Source organism: Dipodomys ordii, unplaced genomic scaffold, assembly GCF_000151885.1.
Source record: "Dipodomys ordii isolate 6190 unplaced genomic scaffold, Dord_2.0 Scaffold34, whole genome shotgun sequence".
Lineage (NCBI taxonomy): Eukaryota > Metazoa > Chordata > Mammalia > Rodentia > Heteromyidae > Dipodomys > Dipodomys ordii.
Window position 1 is genome coordinate 1,420,685 of NW_012267250.1, and position 23,722 is coordinate 1,444,406.

Here is a 23,722-nt window from a genome sequence, read left to right on the forward strand (position 1 = left end):
GAGAAGAAATAACTTTGGAAAAGATTAGGTGGCTAATCCCTAAAATCCAGAACTATTTATCATCTTCTGCTAGCATAGAAACAATCTCATTGTAAACTTCCTGAGGTGCATTCATAGCCCAGATAAAGTCCAAGTGATTATAAGGAATAATCTCCTTGTGGTAAATGAGATTGGATATTTTAGGAAGTAACATTTCAACATCTCGGGGGTCAGCTAACAAATCCTGGCCTCCATTCCACACTGCAGTTGGCACACTCATGGCAGACACATTGTAGTAAGGAGGTGTGTCCTATAAAACACAAGAGAAAGAAACACACTCTTTAAATCCAATAATGACTCTTTGGGTAGATAGTATACTATTAACTAATGTATTTTTTATAAGCAAGTTCTAACAATGATTGCTCTGAGAATGTCAACATTATCCATAGAGAACAGAGAGAAAAGTGCTTTTCAACCTCTGCCAATGAGATTAGAAATCACTTGGCGATTGGGCTGAAATGACTGACTCAACATACCTAAGATAAGAGCCTAATATCCTGGACTCATAAGTGGGTAATGCTGAACAGAACAGCATGGCTTTGAGCAACAATTGTTACCAACTAAAAACTTAGACCTCAGCTCAAGCTTAAAGTAGGGATTTGATTAAATTCTGTGTAGCTTTTTTTCTACAACTCTGAAATATATCTTCAGAATGCTGAGTCATTTATTTTTGACTTTGTATTGACTTCTCAGTGTTTTAGTGTATAAATCTTTACATAGTTCTGTTTAAGAGCTGCATATTCTTTCTTTCAGTGTGTACATGAATTTATTAAGCATTTCTTTAAGTCTGAGGAAAGGTATACTATTGGCAGTTTCTATTTCTACAAAGCCAGTATTACCCTGGAGATAGTGAGGAGTTTCATAAAGCAGGAAGAGATGCAAGCAAATGACCTGGAAATTTTCCCTCCATCTGGAAAGAATTTTGTTAGTTTTATTTCAGATCACATTTTCAAGCATACTAATTTTCAAAAGAATCCACTTGTTATAGTCATTTTTATCTTATATAGAAGATAAGAGAATATTGTAGAGACTATATATAGTATCGTAGATAGTTATGTAGTCATATCTAGTTATAAATCTTTCCTTTATTTGTACTCCACTGTCCCTTTCCTAGGAGCTAGCAGTGGCTCTTAAATGTCACTAGTTCAGCTAGTTAAAGGGTAATCTGAATTGTTATTGTCTTGAAAGGTGAGTTTATGCCAAGTTAAGTTTATGCCAAGTAACAGCCTACTAAATCCTGAGTAGAGAAATACAGAAATTATTGCTCATATTTTTACTGCCAAGTGAAACCGTAGATTTCAAGATTGAATTTCTTTGTATTACAACAAATGTAAGCTTTTCTCAGTATGGCTGTCTGGAACATAAGATTCCTGACTGTTGAGAAATATTTCTAGTTTTGACCTGCCAGCACATTGTCTTTTTCTTCTGTAAGAAAATGAATTCCTTTCAATGTATTCCTCCAGCTATCAAGAAAGGACAACTTATCATTTGAGACAACCAGAGCCTCCAGCTCTATTTCATGCATGACTAGAATGATGATTCTATCTCCATGTCCTAGTCAAGGTACACTCTGTGCAAGGACAATGGGATGTGAAGCTCTGGGAAATCTCACATCTGGGGGCGTCCTGCTTTAAGAGTAGGTAGAATAAATGTAGCCACTGGAGCATAAGGGCATAGCCATGTAGGAGAACAGGATGTGTCAACATTCCTTTGAGAAACAAATACATGGATTTGTTTCACTTTGATATCTTTGCATTAAGAAATGTGAGGACTAGCAACGTTAAGGTACTCACCTGATTATAGTGTAACATATTCAGATATGGGCTTCCCCAGTCAAAAGCTTGAAATTTTCCAGACCTACCAGCCTAGTGGAGAGAAATTTAAAAAAGACAGAAGGGTAATCAATGTATTCTTGCCATGTGAAAAATAAAATTTAAACATTCCCAGTTTCTTGTTCTCCATTTCAATGTGATAAGTAGTAATTTCAGTTATCAAATTATCTTTCAGATTCCAAAAAAAATTACCAATCGCCTACACAAGGCATTTATAGAAATCCAAGTGCAAGCTGGATACTGATGACTTATGCCTGTAATCCTAGCTACTCAAGAGGCTGAGATCTAAGGATCACAGTTTTCCCCAGGTAGGAAACTCTATGAGATGCTTATCCCCAATAAACTACTCAGAAAAACCCAGAAGCAGCACTGTAGCTCATGTGGTAGAGCACTAATCTTGAGCAAAAAGAAGCTCAGGGACAATGCCTAGGCCCTGTGTTCAAGCCCTGGGAATGCCAAAAAAAAATCCAAGTTCAATTGTGTTTAATATAACTCTTACTACGTACCAAGTTATAAAAATAAAATAATTTCTTTTGTACCAAAGTATTTATTCTCATAAGATTTTTATTTACATGGATTGGTACTTATTTCCATATGGTAACCATGTGTCAGAAAATTACTTACCAGGAGCAGAACGTTTTAAGAATGTGCATTAGGTCAAATGCAAACTAAGTTTTAACAGTAGTGAAGTAATTTTACCTGGGCCCAGTGGAGGATATCTTGAACAGAAGTTCCTGCTGGATTATGTCCTAGATACACATCCATGCGACTCTAGAAATCAAACACATATTCATTTGCATAGTTAGATATATCTCAGCTTCAATAAAACACACAACATCTGAGTTTTCTGATTCAGGTCAAGTTTTCAGAGCAGCTTTTACTGGGAGAATAGAAGTGTATCATTTTAGAATTTGCTCTAAAATATATTTACAAAATATATGGGAAAACTAAAGTATTCAAAATACACACACTTATTCAATTCCTAGACTAGACATTTTTGCTGTATACAAGTCTGCCCAAGTATATGGTTTAGTCCCTTCTACCACAGGAAAAAATAAGTTATGCCAAGGATTTAGATGGTAATGGATGAGTCCTGAGTTTGCTTTCATTATTTCTGCATGCTATTTACTTTAAGGACTATTTTGTTAATAAAAGTGAACAGGAGCTGGGCACTAGTAATTCATGCCTGTAATCCTAGCTACTCAGGAAGATTGCATTTCAAAGCCAGCCAGTTGGTGATACTTTTATCTTGAAAATATCAAAGTGGTAGAGCACTAGTCTTGATTTTAAAAAGCTCAAGGACAGCACCCAGACACTGAGTTCAAGCCCCAGGACCACCATGAACAACAACAACAAAACCAAACAAACAAATGAGTAGGAGACAAAATTGGAATAGACTAATGACTTATGATTTCTTATGAATTCTGAAGCGATTCCTAGTTCTTGTACAGTTCCTTTCCTAAGTGCTGATGAAACAATAATCAAAGGTGTTGCATACAAACCGTGTTAAAGTTCTTGCTGTCAAACCCACACATGATGAACAAGGCATTGCTACAAAGGAGATCCATCATCTCTCGGGAACACACTTCAGTACCAAGAAATTGATAAAAGAAGTTGTGTGGGAGGAACATTTTGTTGCCAAATATAATCTGAAAAATGAAAGCATTTTTAGAGCATTGCAGCAATCATGATGCACAAAAGACTCATTATTGAACCTTGCAGATGTGATTAGACTAACAGCATTTTGGGAGATTTCCAAGTTTTTCCTCATAATTCCCAGAATGAAGTTGTTATATGGAAAGGTAGCCAGACTAAGTGTTTATTACTGATTGCATGAAGAATTGCCCTGGCTTGTAGAAGTAGAAGACAAGGTAAGTTCCAATCAGTTATGGAATAGAGTCATAAAACAACATGACATTCAACATGTACGTTTTCAGCAGTAAACTGTAAAACAATTAGGAGGGGAAACAATGATTCTGAGCTATGCTTTCAGAGAAAAAAAAACTTTAGAAATCTATGCTAATTATTTGGAAGAAGAGATATTTTTTCTTCCTCCATTTTTCCTCCTTATGAAAACATGAAGTAAAACAGCATTTTAGGCTCATTAGAACTATATTAAACATCCTGACCCAAATTTCTGACTCAAGGAAGGCCTAAGAATAATATTTTCTTTTTAATCACTTCCTTATTGTTATTATAAAGCCTAAATAAAAACTTATAGAGATGCCTAGCTGTGTTAAAATATTTATAATAATAGTGCTTAGATATTTTTTCAGCCTTTTCCATCATAGAATTAAAAAATCATGTCAATTATCTAGGTAGCTATTTTGCCTTCATTCCTTGCTTTAATAGCAGAATTGTAGCCTTGACTTACATGTGTCACAGTGTTTGCCCACTAAAGCATCTATGAAGAAGCAAAAATAATCATAGTCAAAGGAAGAAGCAACAATGCTTGATAAGAAATGTACTCATTACCTTGCCCATGTAATTGTAACACCTCTGTGTGGTATTTTCACAATAAAAAAATTAAAAAAAATAATAATCAGAGTCATTGGTAGTCAACAGAAATGTAATCAAGAGCAAAGAAATAAATGGTGATCTCATAAGCTAATGACTATTTACACCTCAGTACTATGAAAGAAGTAATATACACATGTACAGTTACAGTTTTGGAGATAGATTATAGATGTATTTGTCCAGTATGGGTTTTTTTGTTCTTTTTCCATCACATTTGAAATCCATGGGCAATTGGACACCTCAGATTCAATTAATAAAAGAGAATTACAGGAAGTAGTACTGAAGAGCTCAAAAGAGAATGACATACCTTGAAGAGAAATGTAGGAACAAATGAAAGTTTTTTTAAAAGGCTTGTCGTATACTTCACAGTGGCAACAGGAGCTAATGCATAAAAGGTTTTGATTCTTTTAGCCACGGAGGGAATGGTAGAAAAGGCAATAAAACCTGGACAAGAACATGAAACAGAGAAAAAATGGAGTGTGTTGTTTTGTTGTTATGAACATGCTATTATCTGGGACTTACTAAAGGTGGTATCTGTGACAAGCTATAAAATGGATACTTGTGCTAGCTCAGATATTCATAATCATGGTGATGGCAATTTAATACCATCCACTATAAGAAAAAGAACTGAAATATTCAACATTCATATAAAACTAAAGATAGTTGTTGGGGCTAGTTGGAGTCGGGACAAGCCAATTTGTTCATTTCAATAGATCCTAAGGAAACTGTTGCATTGAGCTTTAATGCAATAAATATACAGCTCATATTCTTCAAGGATTGATAGTTTTCACCCAACAAATGCTTATACTTTGTAAAGGTTGGGGGATTAACTTTTAGTAAACTTGAAAATGTCCCCACTTTAAAACAGAGGATTTGGGCGGGGGGGTTAGTTGTGGGGCTTGAACTCTGGACCTGGGTGCTGTCTCTGAGCTCTTCAGCTCAAGGCTAGCACTCTACCACTTAAGCCACATCACCACATCCAGATTTCTAGTGGTTAATTGCAGATAAGAGTCTCACAGACATTCCTAACCTGGCTGGCTTTGAACCACGATCCTCAGATCTCAGCCTCCTGAGTAGTTAGGATTACAGTTCTGAGCCACTGGTGCCTGGTGTAACAAAGGAGTTTTGAGTTGGTGTTGCCTATGTTACTGGAGCAGTGACATCTTCTATTTATGGACAAGCCAGATGTCCTGCATCATAAGATTGGTTAATTAAGCAGACTATTTCATTTCAGAATTTGTAAGGTGCTGACTTCATAGTCAGATATTCTCAGGGGATATTGGTGCCACCTTATTCACCCTCCCTGTAATAAGTCCATGATACCTTCCACAAATTCCTTATTTCCTTACTTTGTTCACCCATCTGCAACAATTGTCTCTTTATCACTGGGATGTCATAGGCACTAGGTTTTATAATAAATGTGAAGCATTTTATATGATAATGCAGCTATAACCTGCCTTCTCTCAGCATCTTTGCTTACCAATGGTGGTGCCCTGAGAATGTCCAACATAGTGAATCTTCTCCTGACCAGTTTTCTGAACAATAAAGTCTATTGTAGCAGGAAGGTCATATTTTGCCATTTGATCAAAGCTGTAAGAAATAAAAAGTAAAACTGAATGTACTATTATAATTTTTTTGCTGTGGTTTCAGAGATTCAAGCATACTCATTGATACGACCCTTTCTATTTGAGAAATAGAAAACTGAGTTATCTGAACATTGTGGCTTATAAACTCTAAATGACTGGCAAGTGACCTTGGAGGTGGGTCCTTGTAAACCACTGACATCATTTCAGAATGATGTATTACAGCTGCAGCCTAACCCAAACAAGATGATATCTAAGTGGGAATTATTTCCATCTCTCAAATGGAATGCCAGCTAGAGGAGACATTTGCATTCTGTGTTTTGGTGCCCTCTATGATGAGTTCTATCCCTCTCTGCTTTATTCTCCAAAAGTACATCAGAATTACCTTCTGAATATGAACTTCCTTCCTCCCAGTTTAACTCTTATCAGTGGCTCCTCAAAGTACTTTGAATCATCTCCATGGCCTTTTTTCCTCAGCCCTACACCTGGCAGGAGCTGTTCTTGTCAGTACATTGTCTCCTTTTATGCCTCTCCCTTTTTCTCCAACCACTCAAGACATCTGGTTTGCCTCAGTTCCAGCAGGCAGTATTCAAATTCTCCTCTTTTCTCTACCTCCAGGCACAAGAAAATGGGTGCTAAGAAACCTTTGCTAAGCTCTCCATGCTGTCTGGATTTTTTTTTACATTTCTTTTATTGTGAAAATACCGTACAGAGGGGTTACAATTACATGGGGAAGGTAATGAGTACATTTCTTATCAAGCATTGTTGCCTCCTCCTTTATTTGCCCTTCCCATCCCTCCCCACCTCAGCCCCCCCTTTCCAGGAGCCAAAGTTGCAAAGTTCATTTTTTTCATGTTGATGGTAACTGCTCTGCCATTTCCAGCTATGTTTTAACATTTTTTTGAACTCATGGATGCTGTCTTTGGAACTTTTTAGGGACAATCTATTTCTTTGCATCCGCCAATTGTTCATTCCAATTGGAAAAAAATACCGCTATATCATGGTTACTGAGATCACAGAAAATATCTTTAAAATAACAACAACAACAACAGCCTACCAATCTACTCTTACAATGAGGTGTATGGTAGACTTCAAGAAGGGATTAGAATACCCTCTAATATTTTTTTAAAGCCTCCAAACGTATTTATACTTATTTGCAGTGCTAGGGTTTAAACTCCGAGCCTGGTGCTCCTTATGCAGGTACTTTACCACTAAATCAGGCCTCCATCACTTTTTTTAACAGATCAATTTTTTAGGTAGAATCTTGCTTCCTGCTGGGGATGAAGAGGTAACTTGGACTGTAATTCACCTGCTTTGTGCTTTTTAAGTGGTCAGTATGACAGGGATGAACAATTATGCTTCTCTCTCCATTGAAAAAACATCTTGTAAACTTTTTGCCTGAGCTGGACTGAAACCATGATTCTCCTAATTTCAGTCTCCTAAGTAGCTAGAATTAAAGGAAAGAGCTACAAGGGCCTAGCCCAATGTTCATATTTTATTATGTCTGTTTTTACCTGAAAGCCCAGAATTCAACTGTGTCTGGTGAGAAGTACAAATTTCTCCGGGACCATGTGTTTCCTCGGCTATTTCCCAGCCACACATCATAACCAGCATCTGCCAGGATGAAGGCCAGGCTGTTGTTGGGCAGATTTGCAATCCAGTTTGTGGCTGATGCGAGCAAACCATGCTGTAAAAACACCACAGGTCTCTTTCCTAAAAAATAAAATTATTTTAAAAAGTCATAAGCCTATTGTTTAAAAGTCATAAGCCTATTGTTTATACTAAGATACACATATAAGTAGAATTAAATACATTTGCATGATGGAGTTGAATATATTTGACAATCTTATCTTAGTTCTCTGTTCTCAGTTGATTGCCTTCTTAGGTGCCAAAACTTACTGAAATTATATACCTTAAAGATGTCCAGTTTACTGTATGTCAACTATATGCCAATAAAGCTATTAAATTGTATTTAAGTAAATTCAGCACTATGTTAACATAGATGGACTCTGAATGATAAAATTGTAAGTAGTTCTCTAAACTTTTGATTCTTTTCATACTTCATAGTTTTTGTACAATTAGAAAATGATTAAAAAAATTTATTAGTGCTAGCAGAAATGGAGCTTCCTCTCTTTGGGAAATGTGTCTCAGATGTCTCCTTGATTTCCCCTTTTGTAACACTTGGCTAACTTTTTTGACCCACTGAATCTAGCGCAGTTGCTGTGTGCAAAAGCAAAGTTCTTTAGCAAAGATTGGTGCTTTTATCATGATCTCCAGTTTAATGGCCTTTAAATAATAATCACCTAGTTTATCAAATTTTATTAACATTGTATGTTTTATTGCTCTCTCTCTCACTGACATGATGGTGATCGCCTTGTAGACTAGAACTATGACTTCGTTACATTTTTCAGAATGAGCAAGAGGTATCCAATTCTTTGGAATAAATGAAAGAAAGAAGCATAGGAGAGACATGGCAGTAATAAAGGGGAGAGGGATGAAGTTATACCTTTATCCTCTGCATTTTTCTTCCCATAAGGAATTCTGTAGATGCCGAGGATATAACCATCTTCAGTCACAACATCATAATTTTCACTTGGATATCCCCAGAAGGAGATCATCTGACTCTGAGAAGGTAAGTCCCAAGTGACAAATTTTAGTCATGTTATTTTTACAAAGGAAGTGTTTTTATGTACATGTTGATTTTAGCTATTTTATTAAAAAGTTTTTTCAGCTAGGTATTGACTTTTGCTATCAGGCTGTTACTGTTCCGCCCCCTGCAGAATAGCACTTACTGAATTGTTCTTCATCATAGCCTATTGGTTCCCCTGGGAGACCTACTAAACTACTTCTTACCTGTCATGATATAGAAGAAACCAGATCTGCTTTTGCTTCTACTGGATCCTCAAAATTCTGAAAACGTTTTATCTTTACTATTTTATGTTATTTTCTCTGAAGTTTTCTTTGTCTTGTATGAACCATCAACTCTATGAAGTTAATGCTCACTTAGGACCTTAAAGATGGCGCTGCTAAGAGATATCTCAAAACTAACCTGGTGGGTATCGTTTATGATACTGTACAACCCACGGTGAGCTTATATACCAGTGCAAAAATAAATTCTAGCCACAAGGTTATAATTGTTAGAGCACAAACATATGCCTCCCATAAAGAATTAGACTATGTTGCCTAAATGCTACATATCAAGCCCTTCATTGTTTTGTTTTGGTTTTTTGTCCGTGTGGGGCTTGAACTCTGGGCATTGGCTCTGTCCCTCAGCTTTTCAGCTTATGGCTAGCACTCTACCACTTGAGCCACAGCACCACTTCTGGCTTTTTCTGGTAGTTAATTGGAGCTAACAGTCTCACCGACATTTCTGCATGGGCTTCCTTGAAACATGATCCTCAGATTTCAGCTTCCTAGGTAGCTAGAACTAGAGGCATTTACCACCAGCACCCAGCTTCAAGCCGTTCATTCACGTTGTGTGTGAGTGTACATGTGCATGTGTATATGTATGCCAGTCCTGGAGCTTGAATTCAGTGCCTGGGTGCTGCCCCTAAGCTTTTTTCTCAGTTGCACCATATCAGTTGAGTCACATCTCAACTAGCAACTGTTTGGTGGCTAAGTAGAGTTAAGAATCTCACTGACTTCCTTGGCTTCAAACCATGATCCTCAGATCACGAATAGCTGATTAGCTAGGATTACAGGTGTGAGCCACCAGCGCCAACTTCTTTGTTGACTTTTAAAGTGTATTTAGTGAGCAAATACAGTTAAGTATTATTTTTTTTAATCGGTTGTAGGGCTTGAACTCAGCGCCTGAGCTCTGTCTTTGAGCTCTTTTGGCTCAAGTATAGCACTCTACCACTTTGAACTACAGCACCATTTCTGGTTTTCTGCTGGTTAACTGGTGATAAGAGTCTCATGGACTTTCCTTCCTAGGCGGGATTTGAACCACAATCCTCAGATCTCAACCTCCTGGGTAGCTAAAATTACAGGCGTGAGCCACCAGCACCCAGAATTTTAATTGGTCACTTTAAACTTTAAACCCACCATGGTTCTACATCACAGTCCTGTCTGAGTTTTACAGAGTAACTTACAATATTCATATATGCTTCTGGGCTTTCAGGGGCTATTTTACCCAAGAAACCATGTGTAGTTCCAACTACAGATATCAAACTTGTCACTGTTAGAAGTAGCCACATTTCGGAATGGCCTGAAACAAACAAAAAGAATACATGCCATGGTTAACATACTGCATTTTCCTGATACTTATATTTTGTGGAAATTTTAACTGTATGTAGAGAAATGCCTGAACTTGATTCCATTATGTTGGGCATTGTGCATGCTGAGACCAGCAGCTATCTGCAGGCTTATCTTAATGTTTAGCATATTTTCACTGCTTGATTCCTTTTGTTTAAGAGCATTTCTCTGTGGGGTTTTAAATCTTATCAAAGAAAACATAATCTGCAAAAACACTGTCAGGTAACCCTTCACATTCTTATCTCTTAGGTTGGTATCTTGTTTACCCATTTTGACAGTCTAAAGGGGAAGTGAAGATCACATGGGCCTTTGATTTCTCTAGATGCAACCTCAATATAAGGTCCATTTAACCCTATCACAAATTTTTAAAATACCATTTTAAAAAGCTGCTTCATCAAGATTTATTGATTTGAAGTCATTATATGGATTTAAAGGTTGTCATTACTTTATCAAAATGCTACCATATCTAAAGTAACATGTGAACCTAATTTTTAGAAAGTGGTTTCTCTTCTAATTTCCTTTTGGGATGTTATTTGATTACAATTACTTATAAAAGCCTAGAAGATGGTAAATCAGCAATATAGTGCATGATCTGATACTTCTATTTAATAAGGGTTCAATAATAAAACAGAAAATCAAAATCATTTGAAAGAGATCTAAGGAATTTTTTTCAAATTCAATCTTTTCATATTTTTTATGTGAGAAATAGAAGTCCATATCTTCAATAATAATATTCTCAAGTAAACTGAAGTAGTGCTAGTATTTAAGTGACCAGCCTTTTACAAAACCAGCCCTTCAAAATTGTTGCTCAGATGTAAGTTAATTCAGGAGAAAAGCAATATATATCAGCGATAATAATATGCATGTCATAACATGAATTAAAGTTTTTGGTTTTAAAATAACCTAACTAATAAGCTCTATTAGATCTAATCTCTTCATAAAAGGCAAGACGGTTCTAGCTCTTAAGACTTTTCACATTTTCATTAAAACTCCTATTTATAAAATTTCCTTTCCATAGGACTCATACTGTGATTATAATAGTCCCTTGCTTTCTGTGTGGGTATATGTTATACTAAACTCTAAATCTAAAGATACTTTTGTGTTGTAACCACCAACTATTCATTTGAGAATCTTAAGAAGTAAAGCTTTCAAAGTCTCCAACTATTGAAGGAATGCTGTTTTATTTTAAACTGGGGTTTAAAGTCAAAGCTTCTTGTTCATCTTGTTTGTTCAACTGAAGTTCTACCATTTACGCCATGCCTCTAGCCTTGCTTTGTGCTGCTTGCCTCCTTGCCTCCTTCCTTCCTTTCCTACTTCCTTCCTTCCTTCCTTCCTTCCTTCCTTCCTTGCTTCCTTCCTTCCTTCCTTCTTTCCTTCCTTCCTTTCTTCCTTCGTTCCTTCCTGCCTGCCTTCTTGCCTGCCTGCCTGCCTTCCTGCCTGCTTTTTTCTTTCTTTTATCCTTAAACTGCCTTACAACTGTTATTCTCTGGATCTCAGCCAGAATTACATGTGAGGCAATGGTGCCCTGTTGAGTTGTGTTTTTAAATCACTTTTCTATGTGCCTAAATCATTCAATAATTACTTATTAAGAAACTCTTGAATGTTAGGAATAATATTTCGAGATCTCATATAGAAAAATTTAATTGTACAGAGTGAAGAATTTGTAAGATTTATATCACTAAATATCATTGAGACTCTTTGAAGAGGATTATGTTTTTATTTGCCAGTGATATTTCAAAATCATTTATCTGTAAATCTTATAGAACATTTAATATAGATCCTGATTTATACTAAAACCAGCCTACAACTCTTAAAGTCTACATCTGATAATCTGTGTTAAAGTTTTGGTTGATTAATTAGAATTAGTAGTGTCTTTACAAAATTATGTTTTATTAAACCTTGTCTTTGTAGTGAAATTTTAGGAAAGGACAAGTTATATATAAAGATGAATCATCAGAGTTCCAGCTGGAAAGCCTTGATCAGAATTTCCAGGACCTCGCAATTTTTTTATTCTATATAATTTCCGTAAGTAATTTGTCATTGAAAAGTGAGGGTACTTAAACTATGGCGTGATTTATGGGACACCCCAATAATTAAAGTCAATAACATGGGCTCAGATAGGTTCTGGACAGGGTAAATTCCTAAAATACCTGATTATAAGTTCTAGTATAATAGCAGGAGCAAATATTCTCAGAGGATCACTGTATGTTGGGTAGTATACACAGCATGTGAGACATGCAAATGAGTTCTTACTGATCTTACTGAAATAGCTTCCTTTTCTATACAATAACAGTAATCCTACAAGATGATATTACAAGTATTCATTATGATTAAGCTTTTAACAGAGTAGTGAATATCGAGTAACAATGAATATAGATATTACTATCATATCATTTAATTCTTGCAACAATTCTACTAAGTAGATGACATCATATTCCAAACTTTGAAGATGAGCAAAGACAGGCCTAATAAATATATATAAAGCATACAACCTTTATTTGAAACTAGGTTGTCTAGTACTAACATTTATAGTTTTCTTTCAAGAATATAGTCCTCCTCTTGCCTCTGCCTACTTAAAAGCTGGGATTACAGACCAAAAACATCAAGCCCGGCCTTAAAAATATTATCAGTAGCTGGGTTCTGGTGGCTCCTAGCTCTCAGGAGGTTGAGATCTGATGATCACTCATTGAAGGCAGCCTGGGCTCAAAAGTTCATGAGACCCTTACCTCCAATTAACCCCTAAAAGGCTGGAAATGGGGATGTGACTCAATTAGTAGGACACTAGTCTTGAGCAAAAAACTCAGGGATAGAGCCCAGCAGGACCAGCCAGCTCACACACACACACACACACACACACACACACACACACACACACACACACACACATACAGACACACACAAATGTTACTAGTAAAAGTTAATTAAATCTCAATTGGTTTGAATAATATTGAATTATCCATATCACAATGCATGACAAAATAGAGCTGTGGCTATTGCTTCTCCAAAGGGAAAATAAGAAAGTATGCACTCATTACATTAATAATCATATTTGTCAGCCAACAATGAAGAATTTCAAGTATATACAAAAAGAAACAAAAAAATCAAATTCTAGAGAAATAAAACTGTAAAGCAGATAGGTATATTTACAGACAAAATTATGTAACAATATCTTGGCCTTTAAAATGCAACAGTTGGTTAAAGAAAGAAAACATGAATCTAAGCATTCGAATAATTTTGTTCAGCACAAAGTTTACTTACGGGCTCTTCAGAAACAGGAAAATGTTTCTCTAGATGCTTATTTTGGTAATGGTGCATTTACTGCTTATATACAAAATCTTCAACAATGGCCAGACTTATTTATCCTCTGATAAAATTAACAGAGACTCTTAATATCAAGGACATCATTTCATGTTAAAAGGCCAACCTAAAAAGCAAATACTGGCCCTTAAAAATTCAAATATTGGACAAAGGAGCTTTAATCATTAAAATGGTTTAGGAAACATTAAGATAATTTTTGATTGCTTAAATATATAAAAACTAAGGTGCCAAAGGTACAGGACAAATGATCATATCATTTGGCTCAGATAAAAAGGATTAAGATGGTAAGGCTCTACCTCTTGTTCTTTAGAAATGTTATTGTGAAGAGATGGTTAGATTAGTAAATGTGTTCAGCCAAGCATAATGTTTTATTATGGCCTTTTATCAGGAGCTTGTCCTGCACACAATGGTCTACTTAATATACTAAACTCAGCCTCTGATCTTTAAGAACACAGTAGTACTTTTTTAAAAAATATAAACTTAAATCATGCTGATTAGATTTTTGAACAATCTGAATGCAATTATGAGTAAATTGTAGAACTAAAGTTTTACTATTTAAAAATATAGCTCATTCTTTAAAATAACCACAAGTACTTATAGCTCCTGAGGAAAGAAAAATAGAATCATATTTTGAGTTGCTAAAATCATTTGTAATTTAATTTTAGATATTCATATTTGCTGTAACTACTTAAATACCTACCGGAAACTGTAAAGAAAAAAAATATTGTTGAAAAGAACAAAATGACAAGCAAAATGACCATCTTTCTCTTAACCTCCCAAATAGATCTAGTAGCAATTACATTGTTCGAATACACTAGAGAATCAGTCTATTAAATAAAAAAGGTATAGAAATCAATCAAAAACAGTGATTAAGGAGAAAAAGACAAGGAGGAAAAAAAAACATAAAATCTTTAGATTCCATTTCTATTCATTTCGATAAACAGAATTTTATAGATCCTATGCACATAGCTATTGAACCTTTGTGATCCTCTCCTAAGAATATCCTTCCTTTGGTCTCACCATGTAAATGCCTAGGGTCCTGTACAATTTATCATGTCCAAGTGTCTTTTACTATCTAGTGTGTTTACTTGAGGATTTATAGGCATATTCTAGTTATAACAATGAGGGAAACAATGCAAATTGTGGGGTTTTTTTGGATCTGGTTTACTTTGTTTAATACATGTTTTATTTTAAAAGTGTGTTTGCTGGTAACTTTATTATGACCTTGTTTGTGATTGCCCAGAAGTGGGATTGCTGGATCAGAGGGGAGCTCTATGTGTAATTTTTTGAGGAATCTCCATACAGCTTTCCAAAGTGGTTGAACAAGTTTACACTCCCACCAACAGTGCAGTAGCATTTCCTTTTGGCCCCTCCAGCATCTGTTGTTATTAAATTTATTGATTATAGCCATTCTAACTAGAGTGAATTCGAATCTCAATGTTGTTTTGATTTGCATTTCTTTTTTTAAAAAAATGTATTTGCTTCCTTCAATTTAAGCAATGGAATGTAAAACTATACCCTATTGGTCTTTTACTGTAACTGAAGTAAATTTGGACTAGGAGTCCAGAATAATGAAAATTCTTAGTCATTGAAAGAGATGTATGGTCCTTATTAAGATATAGTAAATCTTGACATTATTCTTCATCCTTTTTATTCATTCTGTAGGACATACTACTTGATATGTGATTATATGTATTCATTTGGATAGCAGATAAACCCACACATTTATACTCAAGTACAGCAGTAATTTTCTTGCTCATATTAATATTTCATATTTTGTATTTTATATATTTAAAAGTTATATATATTGAGCAAAATACTTGATCAATAAATATTTGATGTAAAAATGTTGAAAAAGATAAAAAGCTGAAAAGTCATCTGCAAACACTTGTGCATAGTCACACCAAATAGAAATTTTGTAGTAGTGAACTGATGCATGTAAAAAGTCTCAAATTTATCTTTAATCCATATAAAAGTTCAAAGCCATTAAAATTGGGTTCTAACATTTTTATATAACAATTCTAATTTGTTCAATAAACACATGAATGAAATTGAAAAGCAATGAAAAGCTGAAGGAAGAATACTCATGATAATGGAAGGATTTTTATAGGTAAACAATGTAATGCAAAAGTGATATTTTACTTGTATCTGAAATCAAAATCAACATTGAAACAACGTGATATAGGCCACACATTTATGATAATTTCTATTTCTACTTCAGAGAACTAAAATATCACAATAAAACAAGAGAAACAAACTCCAAGAAATGGAAACAGGAGATTTTTGTTCGTTTTTGGTGTAGTGTTTGCAGTTATTTTTCCTTTCTTTTTCCCCCTTTGGTTTATTTCCTGTTGATACTGTTTTTGATTTCTGTATCCATTGTCTGGTATATAAGTTTATCTGATTTGGCAGAAGGAAAGGGGATCACAGAAATTGTGGGACAAAGGGTGGACCATTGTAAAAGTGATACTAAACACCATGTTGAAAATGAACTTTACAAATTGTAGGGGGAGGGCTGGGAAGGTGGCTCAGTGGTAGAGTGCTTGCCTTGCATGCCCTGGGTTCGATTCCTTAGAACCACATAAGCAGAAAAAGCTGGAAGTGGTGCTGTGGCTCAAGTGCTATCCTTGAGTTGAAGAGCTGAAGTGACAGTGCCCAGGCCCAGAGTTCAGGCCCCATGATTGACAAAAACAAACAAACAAAAACTTGTGGGAAGAGGAAAGTAGGAGAAAATGAGGGAGACGGTAATATTTTTCAAAAAACTCTAATTACCTTATGTAACTGTAACCCCTCTATATATCACCTTTATAACAAAAGTTTTAAAAAAGAATATAACTTGCAATAAGTAGTATATGTCTGAGACAAGCAGAAACGGTCAGATAAGTTGATGTTAAGCTAAATGAACCCCAAGATAAGGACTCAAATGGTTTTTCTTTCTTGCTATTGTTTCTAACATATTTATAAGATGATTTCTAACTAAAGCTAGATCCTTATATATCACCCTGCACCAGAATCAACTCCAAATGGATCAAAGACCTAGGAGTCAAAGCGGACACTCTGAAAACATTACAGGATGGAATAGGAGAAACCCTAGGTCTTGTTGGCACAGGCAGAAATTGTCTTAATAGAGACCCAGAAACACAACAAATCAAAGAAAGGTTGGACAAATGGGATTGCATGAAATTGCAGAGCTTCTGCATGGCAAAGGACATAGCTAGCAAGATCAATAGAAACCCCATGGATTGAGAAAAGATCTTCACTAGACATACAACAGACAAGGGTCTCATATCTAAAATATACCTGGAACTCAAAAAATTAAGTCCCCAACAACAAATCTTCAAAGAAACAACTGCCCAATAAATAAGTGGGCTAAAGACTTAAAGAGAAACTTCTCTGAAGAAGAAAGAAGGATGGCCAATAGACATATGAAGAAATGCTCAACCTCCCTAGCCATAAAAGAAATGCAAATCAAAACAACATTGAGATACCACCTCACTCCAGTTAGAATGGCTAAAATCAAGAACTCTAATAACAACATATGCTGGAGGGGATGTGGACAGAAGGGAACCTTACTGCATTGTTGATGGGAGTGTAAACTTGTTCAACCACTTTGGAAAGCAGTATGGAGGTTCCTCAAAAGACTGCATATAGAGCTCCCTTATGACCCAGCAGTCCCACTTTTGGGCATTTACCCAAATGTTTACAAACAAGACCACACTAAAGCTGCCAGCAGGACTATGTTTATTGCAGCATTATTTACTATAGCTAAGATATGGAACCAACCCAGATGCCCCTCAGTAGATGAATGGATCAAGAAAATGTGGTATATATACACAATGGAATTCTATGCCTCCACCAGAAAGATGACATTGCCCCATTGGTTAGGAAATGGAAAGGCTTGGAGAAAATTATATTAAGTGAAGTAAGCCAGGCCCAAAGAAACATAGGTCCCATGGTTTCCCCTATTTGCAATATCTAGTATATGTCTGTGTCAAGCAGAAAAGGCGAGATAAAGTGATGTTAGGGAAATGAACCTTAAGATATGTATTCAATTGTTTTTTTTCTTTCATGCCATTGTTTCTAACACATTTATAAGATAATTTCTTTGTTGCTTTGTATGTCCCTCCCTCACAGTATAACCCCTGCTTTCACTGTGTTTGATGTTGGTATAATTTGTGGAGGGGAAGGGGAAAACAAATCATTTAAATAGGGATACAGGTAGACCCATTGCAACAATAAGATGTACAAGATGTTATGTTGAAAAACGAACTTTACAACTTTGGTGTGGTGGGGGGAGCACGGATGGGAAGGGGAAACAAAGGAGAAGGCAACAATGTTTGATAAAATGTACTCATTACCTTGCTCATGTAATTGTAACCCCTCTGTACAATATTTTCACAATAAAAAATCTTATTAAAATAAATGATGTATAATTATATGAAAGTTTATTTTAATAAAATACAGACATTTACATCTAGTAAGGTTTTTTATGTTTAAATGTATTGCTAGTAAATATTCTAATATGTATCATGTTCTTGTTTTGTTTTGTTTTTTGGTCCTGTCATGGGGCCTGAACTCTGGGTGTGGGCACTGTCCCTCAGCTCTTCAGCTCAAGGCTAGCACTCTACCTCTTGAGCCACAGCGCCACTTCCAGCATTTTTCTTTTTGCTTATGTGGTGCTGAGGAATCGAACCCAGGGCCTCAGGCATGCAAGGCAAGCGCTCTACCACTGAGCTACCTTCCCAGCCCCATCATGTTCTTAAATTCAATTGGTTGTGGAAAGTCAAAGAGAGAAAGAGAGAGAGCGCAATCTGAGAACAGGAACTTGATAGAACATTTTGTGACATTTTTAGGAATAAAATTTTCATGTTTTAATTAATTTTTTGATATTTTTATTACAGTTAAGTACAAAGGAGTTGCTATTTTCCAAAGCAGGCTATGTACAATGTGTCTTGATCTGTGCTACCCCTTAAACCTTTTCATCCCACGTTGACCCAACCTTTCCCTTACATTTCTCAATCCTGTGATATACACATGAATTCCTTTTTTAAAATTTTATTGTATTGTAAAGATGCTGTACGGAGGGGATACAATTATATGAGTAAGTTAATGAGCACATTTCTTGTGGAGAATTGCTATTCCCTCCTTTGTTGTTCTCCCAGTATACAGTCTCCTCCCTTCGGTGCTTTTCTTCCACCTACCACTCCTCTTGCAAGTTCCCATTTCCTGGTACTTATTTTATTGGGCTTAGACTTAGTCTTTTTTTTTCTTTTTGCTTATGTGGTGCTGAGGAATCGAACCCAGGGCTTCATGCATGCAAGGCAAGTGCTCTACCACTGAGCCACCTTCCCAACCCAGACTTAGTCTTTTTAAAGAGCTATAAGATTTGCACTCTCCAAAGAGTCTGTACTTATACTTCTGTTAATTTATTTGTTACCCTTTGTTTACTTCCTGGTATGTTTAGGTAGCACAAATGAGAGAAACCATGCTGCCCATGTTTTTCTGGGTCTGGCTTAAAATAATTGTTTTATTATATTTATTATAATGTCTAAGTCTTTCTATTTCCTTACATATGGTACAGTAGGATTCATACAAATAAAAGAATGGACTTTTATACGTTATTGTTATGATTGAATGTATGCTATTATATCACTGAAAATTGAGTGGTCTTAACTAATGTATAGCTTCTGGAAGAAAGACCACTTGTGTATTATCAAAATGTACACGTTTTCAGAGAAGCCTAACCAAAATGTAAACATTGATCAGAAAATTATTTGGGGCCTTTTATGGCTTGAAATGTCTAAAAGGCCCATGTATTAAAGCTGTGACTGCTGTCTGATGGGCTTTGGAGAAGTTATTGGATCATGATGGCTATCATTTCATCAAATTAATCCACTGATAAAGTTATGACTTGATATTCTGTTAAACCCTTGAAGCTCACACCTCCTCCTAGAATTCCTCCACGTTGCTTTTTTGCTTCCTGTCTGCCATGAGGTGAACCCTTACGCGAGCCAAATGAATCCATTCGCCAAAACCAATCTTTTTCCCTTAAGCTGATTTTCTCAGGTGTTTGTCACACTGATGGAAAACTGACTATCAGATTGCCCTTTTAATATTGTTTGAGATTAGGAAGTTTTTTATTCTTAATCTTTTTATTCCTAATCTTTAAAGTAACAGTAAAAGAGATTACTGAAACTCAAACCGGATCTGAGTTTCTTAATCGTTTAAAGAAAGAAAGATAAGTGTGTTTTATAGTTTTTTGACAAAGACCATTCTGAATAGTTGGCTACTCTCTTGGTTTGACTAATGGGTCTTGACTTAATCCCTTAAGCTTTAGGCTTAGGATGTTGATCCTACCATTGAATCAATACATTCCAGTCATACCTGGGCTGAAGTCCACCTTCCCTCTCTAGCCCCTACCTCCACTTTGGTAAGTTTTAAAGGACTCCTTGACACTGAAAGGCAAATCAAGAACCAAAGGATACTAAAGAGGCTAACACAGATGAGGTATGATTTTTGTAAGAAGAAAACTCTTAAGAATTCCTAGCCATAAATTTCTACTTAGATCAATACCAACATAATATGATAAAAAATGTTAACAATTTTATTTGGCATTGTAATCTGATTACTTGAGTAGTTCAAATAGATATAAAAACATTAATATTCCATTATTTTTTATGTTTTCCACATTCATATGCATTTTTGCATTATTATGTGTCATCTTTAGAGCCAGCTGAGTATCCTATAGCTACCATTTTTAGTTGGCACATAAGAAATTGAACTCAGAAAAATTCACTTAACCAATGCTCTGGCAATTGGAGGAGGTTGAAGCAAGGTTTCTGACCAGTGTAATAGTGTACCTTTGGATCTACCCTGGGTTTTTCTGGAACACCTATTAAAATCACCACACTGGTTTTGTAGGGTTCCTGTTACCAGATACCACAGACTGGACATTGTAAACAACAATGCTATATTCTTACAGTTCTAGAGGGTTTTAACAAAGTTTTAACAAAGTTGGTTTCTATATAAAGGCCACTCTCCTTTACTTATAAATACCCATTTTTCTCCCTCTATCTTTACACTGTTTTCCTTCTTGATTTTTCTTCTTAATTTCCTTATTTAATTTATTTAACTTATTTATATTTTTAAAGACTTAGAATTGAAGTATAATCACATTCTGAGTACCATGTGCAACAACTTCAACAGATGAATTTTAGAGAACATTGTTCTGTCCTTAACAGTTACCATTTACAAAAGGATGATTGACTTCATTTAATGATTATACATAATGTTTTATAATAAAATCCATTGTTAGTACTTGAAATATATGGACTAGAAATTCTATAATTTGGAGGAATTCAGGTCTAGATTCATCAAATATGTCCTGTTGAGAGACACAAAGGATGGTGATACACATTAGAAGGCCAGCTGGTAAAATCCTAAACTTGCCAAATTTGCTGTTTGTAATATGAAGACGAATGATGTTGAATACTGAAATAAGAACTTCACAGCACACATTGAGAAGGACACTTAATACTGCATCTATTGTCAAATAATTTTTATTTGATTATCTGTGTTCTTCAGTACATACTTGAAGCATTCTGTAACCACCAAATTTGCCTAATCCTTTGAAATGAATGAGATAAAATGTTAGTCTTCAAAGATTTTGTGATATATTCATTCTCTGGAAAGTATTACAGAAACAGCATTGATTACCAAAAACAGAAAACACAGAAATATTTTCCATGTTACAGAGAACTTCAACTTTCTGTTTTACATTTACTAAGAAGAATAGTTACTGAAATATTTGTGTCCTCTGAGAACCTTACGAAATCCTGACATCTCTTACGTTGAGCAATGCACTATTAAAATATGTCAGGAAAATGAATCCTTAGACATGTATTTTAATGTTTTTTTTCTTTCATGCATGTGTTTCTAACGCATTTATAAGACTATCTCTTTGTTGCTTTGTATGTCCCTCCCCCACAGTATAACCCCTGCTTTCACTATAGTTGATGTCAGTATAACTTGTGGAGGAGAGGGGGAAAAACAGTTGTTTAAGGATACAGGTGGACCTGATGCAACAACGAGAAGTATAAGTTGTCATGTCCAAAACGAGCTTTACAATGTCGGTTGGGGGGGGGAAGGGGAGGGAAAGGAGAAGGGTTGAGATTGGGGGGGAGGGGGGTGGCTGGGAAAGGATGTGAGGGGTAAACCAAAGGAGGAGGCTGCAATGCTTGGTAAGAAATGTATGCATTATCCTGCCCATGTAATTGTAACCCCTCTGTACAGTATGTTCACAAATAAAATAAAATAAAATATAAAAAATAAAATAAAATAAGGAAGTACAATCAATTCAAATATATTGGCAGGGGTTGGGAAGGTGGCTCAGCAGTAGAGGACTTGCCTCCTATGCATGAGGCCCTGGGTTCAATTCCTCAGCACCACATAAACAGTAAAAAAAAAAAAAAAAAGGTTGGAAGTGGCACTGTGGCTCAAGTTGTAGCATGCTAGCCTTGAGCTGAAGAGCTCAGGGACTGTAAGCAAGCCTAGAGTTCAAGCCTCACAACTGACAAAACAAAAACAAAAAGCAAACAAAAACAAACAAATATATTGGCAGTTACTCATATAGTTGGAAAATTTATCTATCTATCTACCTATCTATTTATCTATTTATTTATTTATTTTGGTCAAGACTTTGCTAAGGGTAGGCTGGTACAATACTACTCAACCACACCTCTAGTCTTGTTGTTGTTGTTTTTTACTAGTTATTTTAGGTTAAGGCCTCATTTCTTGCTCAGGGAACACTTAAGTTTCAGTCTAACAACTTTAGGCTTATAGAATCTACTACAGGATGTACTGTAGATCTTGATACAGTCTTGTGGGCTTTTTTAGCTTATGCTATTGTGGAACTGTAATCATTCCAACTTCAGCCTCCCACATAACTTCGAATAACTGAAATATGTCACTGGAATATGTCCAGTTATGGGTTGAAAAGGGTCTCATGGACTTTTTAAGGCTGATCTCCAAACATGATCCTCTCTCAACCTGTCAAATAGAGTTACATATAATTGCCTGTAACTATTCTGAGATGTGGTTAATATTGAAAAGCAGTATGAGTTACTTTCCTTTACTCTTATCCCTATACCTAATCCAACAATGTCCAGCTTGGAATGCTACTTAAACAAATAAATGAAATCTTATTTAAATGTACTTTTAAAAGTTTTATTTAAGGAAATTAACCAGTATTTAAGTAAAGCAAAACTTATGAAATTATGTCTATTATATCTATTGACTACATTTATTACTGTATAATGATCTGGCTTGAGATATTGTGATGAACATTGCTTGCATCAGTGTAAGCAGTTCTGAAATCAATACTTAATTCTAGGATTACATAATTTGGCTAAAAGATAAAATATTAACTATTTACAAGTATATCCTTATGATTACATACAAATGTATTTAAAGGAAGAGAATTCTAATTTCATGGTTTATGCTTATGTTTAGATTGTCATTTTTATATAAAAAGTTGAGTAACCTCAAGTGAACTCAAATCTTATTTGGTTTTTATATACTTTTCTAATTTGACATTATAGTCTCCTATCCAAATCCTACCTTCTCCTTTTTCTTCCTTCCTTTCATCTACACATTATACTCTGGCTCCAGAAGCCAATCAACCCCTGAGGTCATGGAAAAGAAAAGAAAATGGCACCAATTAATGGATTTCTCTGTGATTTTTCAATACAGGCATATATTATGGTTTTGATTATGTTTATTCTACTATTTCTTCTCCTTCTATTATCTTCCACTTTCCTATTCTTAGAGATTCTTCTTCTAAGTGCAAGTCATCATTTACAAAATTTTCACATTAAAATAAAATATCCAATAAATGTCATCATCTTTCTGGTTTATTTCATTCATTATGATTATCTCCACTTCTATAAATTTCCTGAAAATGATATAATTTTATATTCTCTATGGTAGAATAATAAATTAGTAAAGGCTCTATGGACATCAACATGTATGTTCCTCAAAAAATGATAGACCATGGTTTCCCTTATTTGCAATATCTAGTATATGTATGAGTCAAGTGGAAAAGGTCAGATAATGTGATGTCAGGAAAATGAACCCTTAGATATGTATTTTAATGTTTTTTTCTTTCATGCATGTGTTTCT

General features: G+C 35.3%; 1 protein-coding gene across 1 annotated transcript; it reads right to left on the minus strand.

Annotated features, from left to right (window-relative positions):
- Positions 1-52: 52 nt before the first annotated feature.
- Positions 53-10,167, minus strand: LOC105986271 (gastric triacylglycerol lipase-like). Its single transcript, XM_013017090.1, has 9 exons — positions 10,063-10,167; positions 8,478-8,595; positions 7,486-7,684; positions 5,869-5,978; positions 4,696-4,832; positions 3,374-3,520; positions 2,571-2,642; positions 1,833-1,904; positions 53-289 (listed from the first exon to the last, which is right to left on the minus strand). The coding sequence occupies exons 1-9, from the start codon at positions 10,165-10,167 to the stop codon at positions 53-55; spliced, it is 1,197 nt and encodes a 398-aa protein (XP_012872544.1).
- Positions 10,168-23,722: the final 13,555 nt, after the last annotated feature.